The sequence below is a fragment of the Neomonachus schauinslandi genome, chromosome 8, assembly GCF_002201575.2.
Source record: "Neomonachus schauinslandi chromosome 8, ASM220157v2, whole genome shotgun sequence".
NCBI lineage: Eukaryota > Metazoa > Chordata > Mammalia > Carnivora > Phocidae > Neomonachus > Neomonachus schauinslandi.
In genome coordinates, this window is record NC_058410.1 from 63457554 (window position 1) to 63468676 (window position 11123).

Here is an 11123-nt window from a genome sequence, read left to right on the forward strand (position 1 = left end):
CTAATAGCTTCCTGAATAAAACAGTTCTGCTTCACTATCTTTCTTATTCACTGCATGAATAATTCTTCCTTCACAAAAAATGTGGTAAACAGGTAAAAAGTAGATCAAATAGAGACAGTTACACACTTTGTTCACTTTGAAGTCAAAGAGGTTAGAACTCAATTACAAATGCTTTTCCTTTGTTACATTATGCAAACTTGGAACTAGAGATTATAATATTTAGTGAAAATATTTCATATTTTAAGATGTGCATCTTCATCTCTCAAATAGCTTAAACAGCTGATCAATGTAGAAACAACAATCATATCACAAACTTACATTACAAACAACTACAAAATGTGAAAAACAATGTTTACAAATGGTAGCAAAGAATAAATTAATTTTCAGTGCACATAATTAGGTATATACAGGATAATTTAAAACCAAAGGGAGTGATTGCTAATGCTGAGCTCTCAGAAATCTCCATCAAAATATACATGTTACCCAAGAGAGAGTGATAAAAATAAATTGTGACACAAAAGCAGAATGTTGTCTCTCCTCTTATCCTCAAAACTTGGATGATAGCTCACCAAAATAATTTTTCCAAGTGTGCAAATGATGGAAAACTTTAATTCCAAAACCATTTCTCTAAATTACCAACAGATTTATATTCTTGATGCCTTTTCACATGATCACAAGCCAAGCATGCATGTGATTCCCAAAATCGTGGAAGATTCACTGTGAAATCCTTCCTCCAGTTAAAGTAACTAAGGTATAACTTATTGTTTTTGTCAACTTCTTTCAGATACTTGGCTAGCTCACTGGGAGAGTTATAATCTTCCACATGAATGAATGAATCTGCTGGAATATAATTCTCATAATTTTCCCTAGATGGCCCCAGAACAACGGGTACAGAGCCAGCTAGAAAAGCATTGTAGAGCTTTTCTGTGATGTAATCTTTGTGGATTGAGTTTTCAAAAGAAAGATAAAATTTGCAAGTAGATATGGTAGGAATCAAATTTTTATCATTCACATACTCTCCAAATGCTTGCCCATAGGTATGGATTTCAATGCTTTTGCTTAGCTCATTGTAATACTTGACCCTTGCATGCTCAGGGTTCCAGTTACTTACAACCCAGCACACTAACTTCTCTTTGCTTGGCACTTCAAACACGAAGGGGTTTGTGCTCACCGTCAAGAAGCCGTAAGGCACTTGGATATCTGAGTCACGGCGGTAAGTCAGAGTCAAGTTGAACAGGTGTTCGATGCCACTCTTTTGGGGCGTGTGAGTTGGTGATTCCAAATTCATCCAAATCCATTTCTGGAAGGGTGGCCTAGCCTGCTGTGGTAAGTTAGTCAGATCCCAACTGATGTCTCGGTGGTGGATCAGAACTGCATGAGATTTGTTGTATAGAGAACGGTCTGTTGTGAGATGGCATCCTTGGATGTTGAACATTGCTTGGCAAGATGTAAGGTCAAAGGTCTGCCCAAATGGCCACACCCAAATCAGGATAGTAGTTTCATTAAAATAATCAGTTTTGGTGGAGAAGAAGTTTTTCATTTTCAGCACTGAGCTGGCTGACTCCATTGGACTGAAGATCCAGCTGTTGGTGGGCTTGATGTAAATGAGCAGACATGCCATGAAGCAGCCCAGGATAATGCAGACGATTAAAAATGGGCGGAGAATTCCTTTGGATGTTGATGTCATAATTTTTTCTGTGAAACAGAAAGAGAATAGAGGGGTACGTAGGGGTAGTGATGAAAAGTTAATCATAAATATAATTTGAGATCAACAGGTGATGCATCTCAAAATACACTTAATCACAAAATCAGTTGCATTTTCCTTTTTTAGTGTTACTAAACCATTAGAAAAATGGAGCTTTTATTAAGCCAAGAAACTGCTTTTGAAAGGAACTTTCCCCTGAACTCCATAAATAATGAGTCAGAATTTGTTATAAGCGTGCCAGCATATCTTCCCACCGGGTTACGTTTGTTTTCAATGCCATCCTTACCTGTTATATTTTTATTTGTTTCTAGAAAGCTGGCACAAAGACAAGCATCACCGAGGCTATGATTAAAATTTTTAATACTTTGAAATCACATCATATCTGTGAACATTCCTTAGTTTATATAACTATTATTAATTATATATATAATTATTATAATTATTTACTAGTGCATTTTTGAGATTGTAATATAACTTTGCAGTTCAAACAGAATTCAGTTGAAAACCAAACTTTTTTTAAAAAAATTTCTATTTATTTATTTATTTATTTTCAAACTTTTTTTAAAAAAGTTTGTTTTGGTTTCTTGGTATAAGTTCATCTTCACTGCCAAAAATGCATCACAATAGTCCTCTTGTAAAAAAAAATGGCAGCTCTTGGTTTGATATCTGTAGTTTGTTTTGTTTTTTAGTAGAGTACACTGATGCAAAAATTTGATAAAGTAAAATATTAGGTTGTGATAATAAAATGTTCTAGTGGCATTAGAAAAACATTCTCATGTGGTATCAGGGCATTAAAAAAAGTTTTTCCTTAGCATTAAAATGACATTAGTATAATAAAAATAAATGGATTCTCAAAAGAAAAGAATTATGTTTCATGGAGAACAATACTGATCTTGTGAATTATAGCAGATTCCTGCTAATAAGATGAATTAAGTCTTTTTGATTTTTTTTAATACAAGAGTCTTCAAGGTTTTTCTTCTTTGACATTCATGTCTTCTTATGAATATGAACACAAAGATAAAATATGTAGTATGTTTGCAAAACTGTCTTTTGATCAAATTCTTACTGATCCTCTGAAATTCATTATTCTTTTCACCAAAATAATGTGGTCTATCAATTTCATGTTCATTAAAATATTTTGAAATCTTGATCAAAAGCTAGTGTTGAAACATGAGAGGTTTCCTTCAAGAATAAAGGGAGAAATTGTTCTTTATTTAATTATCTAAATGTATGTGAACATTTAAAAAAATCACATTTTTTTGTTGTTGTTATGAAGTTTTTCTTAAAGCATATGACATTCCCTAGGTAGTTCCCTTGATTCCGTGAATCCAAAGATTCTGGATATTATATCCTGGAGCACTTCCAGAACAAAATTATTGGAATCAATGACTGAGACTTACCATCAAATTTAACCTCAGCCCTGTCCAGTCAATAACAAAAGGAAAATAAAAAAGTGTCTACCAAATATGTTCAGAAACTATTAATTAACTCCTGAGCTACAGAGAAAATAGAAAGGACTATGAAAGAAATCTCAACTGTTTAGAACTAAATGACATTGTTGGCACTACATGCCGAATTTTGTGGAATGTGGCTAAAACAGTACTTTATTTAAAGGAAATTTACAGGTTTGCACAGTTTTGGGGAAATTAACAAAATTGCCAATTGAACAAGCTGGACAAAAAACAATGGGCCAAAGCTAAAGAAATAAGAAGTAAAAAATTAAGATAAGGATTGAAATCATTGAAATTCAGAGCAGAAATTTGAGAGGGTTGATAACATCACATAGTAACTATGTGAGGTGATGAATGAACTAAACTTACTATAATAATCATTTTGCAATATACACATATATCAAATCATTATGTGTACCCCTTAAACTAATATAAGTTATATGTCAATTATAACTCAATAAAACTGGAAAAAAATACTAAAATAAACCTCACACAAGAATAATCAAGAAAAAGGGAAGTTCAACTTATTTTATTGTTTTAAGAAATTCAGTTTAAATATAAAAAAAGAGCAAATGATTATGCAACAGAAAAAAAAAATAAGAAATGACTATATGGAGTAACTTTATGCTCATGAATTTGAAAAACTGATGAAATGGATGGTTATATATCTGCACAAATAGAAAAATGCCAATTTTAATAATAAATTCTTATTAAACAAATAGCAATTAGTGAAGTGGAATTGATAAATGATAACTGAAAACAAACAGTAGACCTAGATAGCTTTGTAGGAGTGGTATCAATTGTTCAATGAATAGAGAATACTATTGTCATTTAAAAATATTCTAGAAAACAGAAAAATAAATAAAGAAGCTTAACTCATTATGTGAAGCCAATTATTAACCTATTACCAAAAGAAAATATAAAAAGTTAAAAAGGTCTATTTCCCTTATGAACACAGATACAGACATTGGCAATAAAAAGTATTAAAATATATTATGACACAATTCAAGAGTAGGTTTATGTAGGTTCATGTACATTTGATCCTACTTTATAAATTTAACTAGCTGGACAATCTTTCAATTCTTACAAGACTCTGGGATCTACAGACTGAGGAAAGTTACTGGAAGGATCTCTTTTTTTAATGGAGTAATACTAATCTTTAATATACATGATTTGACTGAGCAATGGAGTGTTTTTCTCCTATGAGACCAATGTTTAATGATGTTTAGAAATGTTCTCATTGATGGGGTGCCTGGGTGGCTCAGTTGGTTAAGCATCTGACTCTTGATTTCAGCTCAGGTCATGATCTCAGGGTTGTGAGATTGAGTCACGCGTTGGGTTCCACACAGCCTGGAGCCTGTTTAAGATTCTCTATCTCCCTCTCTCTCTCTCCTGCCCCTCCCCTCCACTCATTTGCACTCTCTCTCCCTCTCTCGAAAGAAAAAAAAAAAAAAGAGAGAGAGAGAAATGTTCTCATTGAAAAAGTTTTCTTAAGTCCTTTTTGAATTGAAATGCAATTGGCAAAAACTAAATAAATGATGTCAATTCATTGCAATAAGGTTACAACTTTAATAGCCCCTGTTCAGTAACTGCTCACTCTCAGCTAGGTCTTGTGCCAAGCACTTTGCACACATCATTTCCTTTAATCCTCATAGAACCTCTATCAAGAAAGTCTTTTATCACCTCTTCTTTACAGATGAAAAAACTGAGGGCTGGGGCACCTGGGTGCTTCAGTTGGTTAAATGTCTGCCTTTGGCTTAGGTCATGATCCCGGGGTCCTGGGATTGAGCCCCAGTTCTGGCTCCCTGCTCAGTAGGGAGTCTGCTTCTCTCTCTGCCCTTCCGCCTGCTCATGCTCTCTCTCAAATAAATAAATAAAATCTTAAAAAAGAAAAGAAAAGAAAAGAAAAGAAAAAACTGAAGGCCAGAGATATAAGTAGCTAGCTTAACCATTGGGTTATGCTCTCTCTCGCCTTCTACAATCTTCTTTGAACAAATAATACAAACATCAATTGTCTATTGAGGTGCATTTGGTACCTCAAGTTTTATTGTCTTGATTTCTCTGGGCTCTACCCTTTATAATTGAGGACTGTTTATCCATACATTAAATTTAGAGCAATTTCCCTTAACAGGAATACCTGATGCTTATATGATACTTAACTAGTGTCAAACATTGATCTTAGCACTTATGTTAACATACACACATATATATACACACAAACACATATATTACCTCATTGTAATCCCATTTTATTGATAAAGAAACTGAGGCCTCTAATGGTTAAGAAACTTGCCCAGGGTTACCCAGTTCAGAAGTGGCAGAGCACACTTTCAAACAAACCCAGATCATTGGTTCCAGTTTGGGTCAAGAGCACTACATTTTATGTTCACTGATTCTCCAGGTTGCAGCTAGCAAACGTAATAACCAGAGTGCAAGCTCTATGAAGGGCTTTGTTTCTTCACTGCTTTATCCTCATCACCAGAATACAGTAGGTGTTTAATAAATTATATATATATGTTGCATGAATGAGTGGGTGGATTGCTGAGTCCTTACCATGTGCAAGGTAAAATCCTTGGTAACAAGATAAGCAAGAATGAGCCAAGTGTGAATGAAGAAATAGATACTTAGTTGCTTTCTATGTGCATTTAACATGTATACCTTTAGAGAATAACTACCATCACAGTTGACATACAGATATTTCTAAATATCTGTAATATGAGCAAAATCTCCTAGTTTTGCCTCTCTTTGTCATGTGTTAAGGTTGGCATCTATCTAGTACACTTTAATTCCATGACTCTTTTTTGGCCAAATGAAAAAAAAAAGGTCACTAGGCAAGAAACAATGTTCTTTTCATTGTGTGCCTCTCAGTTTTTCTGCTTCCTGGACATTTTGTATTGAGATTCTTTTTGTTAACTCTCTGCACACCTCTCCCCTCAGCTTTTCGTTGCTAACTGGGTCAGTTACTGAACAGTAGGGGCAGTTACCCAGTAACCCCTGCTTTGTACAGAAACTGTTAGGAAAGTTTGCCTCTTGGAGCCTAATTGACATCCCCTTGACAGGAACCTTCAAACCTACTCCTCATAACTAAAATTCAGTTGGATACCCAACACATCTTGAACTGTTAATCTATACAACCTGTTTTTAAAGCACCCACGGCAGTGTTACTTTAGCTCTCACCAGAGAGAGCAATACATTTACAGCATAAAGCAAATTATAACAATAATAGTATAATAAATAAATAAATAAATAAATAATAAATAGTATAATTAATAGTATAATTAAAACAATTATTTTTGATAGTCTCAAGTACCATAAAAATATAAAGATATTAGAATTAAGAATTAACAAAATTGGGCGCCTGGGTGGCTCAGTTGGTTAAGCGACTGCCTTCGGCTCGGGTCATGATCCTGGAGTCCCTGGATCGAGTCCCGCATCGGGCTCCCTGCTCGGCAGGGAGTCTGCTTCTCCCTCTGACCCTCCCCGCTCTCATGTGCTCTCTCTCATTCTCTCTGTCTCAAATAAATAAATAAAATCTTTAAAAAAAAAAAGAATTAACAAAATCTTCAGTAAAAGTATAACTTGATGGGATTTGGTGTGCATACAATTCTGCTTTCCACTAAGAAACTACCTTCTGTGTCACACTGTGGGAATGTTCCACTGAGAGTTAAACAGAAGGGAGCTTGGAATAGAAGAGGTTCAAGTGTGATTCTCACATCATAAATATGCTTCAAGATATTAGGGAGAGAAATGTGAAACCAAAGAGAATAGGAGGCTTCTCCAAGGAATGGTGATTCTACTTTAAGTTTTTGGTGTGTGTGTGTGTGTGCGCGTGTGTGTTGAATCCTTATTTTACATTGAAAGAAACGGGTATATTTAGAATAGAATTCAATACTGCCTAAAACTTAAAAGACAGAAGAAGACGGTTGGGCATTAACTTGCCCCTTGGGACTTTATTCCTAGATTGCAGCCACCCCCCTCATTCTTCAGCCCACCTCTCTGGCTCACAGTAGCAGGAGTGTGGGGTTGGAAGAGAGTTTCCCTTATGCCCTCAGGAGGTCTTGAGTCAACATGTTTGCCAGTCATTGTGTAGTACACCTATTCTCTATTTGTTGTGTTGGTGCACAATGGGATGATTCTTGAAATGGTTAAGACTTTTCATCCACATAAAGAACGGAACTTTGGATCCACTTAGGGATCTTCCGATAGGTTCAGACCAGCCTCCAAGACCAGAAATGAATCATTGACAAATTAAGTGGACTAAAGTTAGAAATAGTTAAAGGAAAAAAATGATTGTCATTCATTGTGACTTCTTCCCTGTTATAATAAAATTTGTAAAGTGCTTTTGAGGGTGCCTGGACCAGAGAAAGCACTATGTAAGTGTTTGCTATTATGTTACTGTTCTCTGTTACAGTCAAGAATCAGAGCTCCCACCACAGCTGAAATTCTTTTGGAATAATAAATCCTTCTTACGTCTATGCAAATTATTACCATTTCTAACGACACACACACACACACACACATACAATCTCCTGTAAGTTCAAAACATAACTCATTATTAAAAAATTCTGGATAAATATACAATATAAAATTTCTAATGAATATAAACAGGGTCTTTCAATAGTTCATGGAATCACATTTTTAACAAAAGTTTACTCTATAAGCATATTATATTTAAAGGATTCTATAGCAGATATTTGTTGGTTTTCACTGTCTGAATCACTCTCCCTTCTTCTGATAATAATACCCCAATTTCCTATTGAGATATTATCTCTCTCCTCCTGTGTCCTATCTTTGGGATTGCAGAGAGTATTTCCCCATTTCCTAACCAACATAGGGCAGAAGATCTAGATAACTCAACCTCTGTCTCTGGGACTTGGAAACTTGAGTGGAAGGGTCAGGATGGAAAATGTTGGAGCTGATTAATCACATTAAGGCTCCTTACAAGACAGTTATGTAAACTCTACTACTTGCATCCAAGGTGCTGCTTGGGATCCTGCCTTCCTGAGCTTGGTTCTTCAGCTATTCCTTCAGTTCTAAGAGCTACTCCATAAACTTGCAATAATTTCCTTTTTGTCTATGTTAATTATAATTGTTTTTATTACTTGAAACAAACAAATCCAAGCAAACAACCACAACAAAACAAACCTTAAGCAAGCAAGCAAACAAACAAACAAAAACCCAACTAATTATCTCACCTCCTCTTTTTTTCTTCCTGCAGATTAAGAAGTATATACCTACAATCCTTCAAAATATGTCCATAATTATGTGGATTTAAAAAACTACATATAAATTCTCAAAACAACAAATATAACTCTTCACTTTATGTTAAGCTATAGACTCCACCCAGAATTTAGGTATTTGGTGGTAGGTGGTATCTAATTGAACTATTACTAATCTGTTTCGTCAGTTCAAAGAACAATGATGTTCCCCACATAATCATTATGGCGTTTGGTGTCATGATATTAATATGGATTCTGCAAAAGTCTTCTGAATACTACCCTGACTGTTCATAATTTGAATTACCCATATTTATTTTGGGGGGTTGTTTTTGTTATTGTTTTGTTTTGCTTTTACTTCTTCCTATGATTTTACGCTAAGATCCTCTCCAAGAATAAAAATGTCTTATACTTTCAATACTATATACCAAATTATATTCTGCCTCGACGTACTGTAAAACTTTATATATTCATCACTTCACTTTCAAAGATTCCCTTGACACTTCACGTTCCAGTGAACCTTTCTCATGGGCATTCCTGCTCTGAGTCCTCACAATTCTTCCCATTAGATCCTGAGCCAAATACCTTCTGTCCTTGGGAGAGTTGCCATTTACTTTTTGGCAAGAAGACATTGGTTGATTTTTGGAATGCTATCAAATTTGTGTTCGCCAACCTTTCTCAAAGACCTTTGGGTATTATCTTTGGTATTTCCATGGGTGAGCCTCTTTTATTTCCTCCAAACACTGGAGAGGTTACCAACAAAATATGCCGGTTTTAATCGTTGCCCGTGCTTTTCCTGAATATTCCTCAGAATGTGCTCTAGCACACACAAGAATTCCCTAATTTATTTCTGCAGTGGTTTCCTCTTTAGGGACATTACCTCTAAAATGCTCAAAAATGTCTCTCTTTTGTTTCCCTTTTCATTTTTGTCTCACGCATTGGTTTCCTTTGGTGTGCAAACAGCCAAAGGCTGCTTTTCCTGCATGGCATACTTATTCATCATGAGCAGTCTCTACATTCACTCTCTTTGAAATTTCTTGCCAATTCAGGGATTAACCTTTTTCAGTTTGATCTTTTATCTGCTTTCTTCTCTTTCTGCTTGTACTCACTAGTTCTCGGTCGCTGTCTTTATTCATTTTAGAAGCTCTATTTACTGGCCTTAACTGCAGCTAGAGAATCAGATCTGATCCTGAGTCCAAGTGTTACTTGGCTCCTGGGCTATCTTCCCGAGGGAATACCACAGGCAGGGCCAGGGGTGCTCTCTGGCAGCTTCCTAGAACATGCTTTCTGGCATTCCTTGAGGCCAACATTCTTCCATAATTTGGCTGTCAGCACCAGTGCTTTCTATTAATTATTGTCAGGTTGTAGCCCGTAGCAGTCAGCCAATGAAAGTCAAGGGAGCCTTAAAAAAAAAAAAAAAAAACCCCAAACTCTCATTTTGAGCTGATATATTACTATGTGTTCCTGACTCTGAAGATGAGACTTTTTTTTCTTCCAGATGACAAAGTAGAGTAGCTCTTTCCTGACCTCCTCTTGTCCTTCAATTCCACACCCTACCTAGTACCATTTATGCCTCCTAAATATTCCTTAGATTAGTTGACTTCTTTCTCGTTCCCTAGGTAAAGCGTCTATCACCTCTTGTATAGACTGCTGACCTTGCTTTCTCAGTGGTACATCTGGCACTCACTTTTGATCCATTCAATTGATTCACAATGCAGTAGACCAGTGGTTCTGAAAGTGTGGTCCCCACACCAGCAACAGCATCAGCATCGCCTGGTATCTTGTAAGAAATGGGATTCTCCCACCCAAACCTAGATATAAGGAATCAGAAACTGGGCTGTGGCCTAACAATCCATCTTAAAAAGTCCTCTAAATGATTCTGAAATACAGAAAGTTTAAGAATCCCTGCAGTGGAGTCATCTTCTCAAACCATGGATCATACGGTATAAGGTCCTTCAATGAATTCCAATTACTTTTAAGATAAAGTAAAAAAGTCTTATGTAGCTTTAACAGCCGGGGATGATGGGGAACCTGCCTCTGCCTCCAATCTCAGTGCATGCCGCGCTCCCTTCTGCATTCCCTGCATGGCCTGAGGGAGTCACTGTACCAGCTCTCCCTTTTCCCTGGAGCAACTTCCCTCCTCTCTTTGTTGATTTCCTCTTTTTCGCTCCACTGGCAGTTGCTTATGAAAAGATTCCTGACAACCTCCCAACACCCACCCTCCTACATACACACTAAATCAAAGGCCCCTAGTACAAATCTCATGGTACTGTCATTTTTACAAAGCACTTACCACAGTAGCTAGTGTACCTATATTTGTGTATTTGATTAGTGTTGTTGCCTCTGTTTGGCTGTAACTAGGCTCAAATAATAGGCATCAGGTTTTTTCCTCAGTATTCAATCCCTAGAGCTAGTCAGACTTGGTATATCCTTGCTGTCAACAAATGTTTTTTTTTGAGTGACCAAGTAGTTAACAATTACTGAACATTTGCAATGTTCCAGGAACAAGGCTAAGACTTTTCAATAAATTTTATCATTTTATTTTCAGGAAAAAACTATTTCTTTCGTGCATTTAAAAAATAAATACATATCACTTTCTATATGCCAAACATGATTCTAAGCACTTAAGAAATAGTAATTCTCTTAAATCCATAATGACGAGATAAAATATACACTATAATTACATTCATTTTAGAGATGAGGAAACTGATGTACATCTATTTGTCTCATGTCACACCAGTAAGTGGTCAA

General features: G+C 35.8%; 1 protein-coding gene across 1 annotated transcript; it reads right to left on the reverse strand.

Moving 5' to 3' along the window:
* Positions 1–606: 606 nt before the first annotated feature.
* On the reverse strand, positions 607–1687 carry FUT9 (fucosyltransferase 9). The gene has a single exon (XM_021693564.1). The coding sequence runs from the start codon at positions 1685–1687 to the stop codon at positions 608–610; it is 1080 nt and encodes a 359-aa protein (XP_021549239.1). The 3' UTR covers position 607.
* Between the last annotated feature and the right edge of the window lie 9436 nt (positions 1688–11123).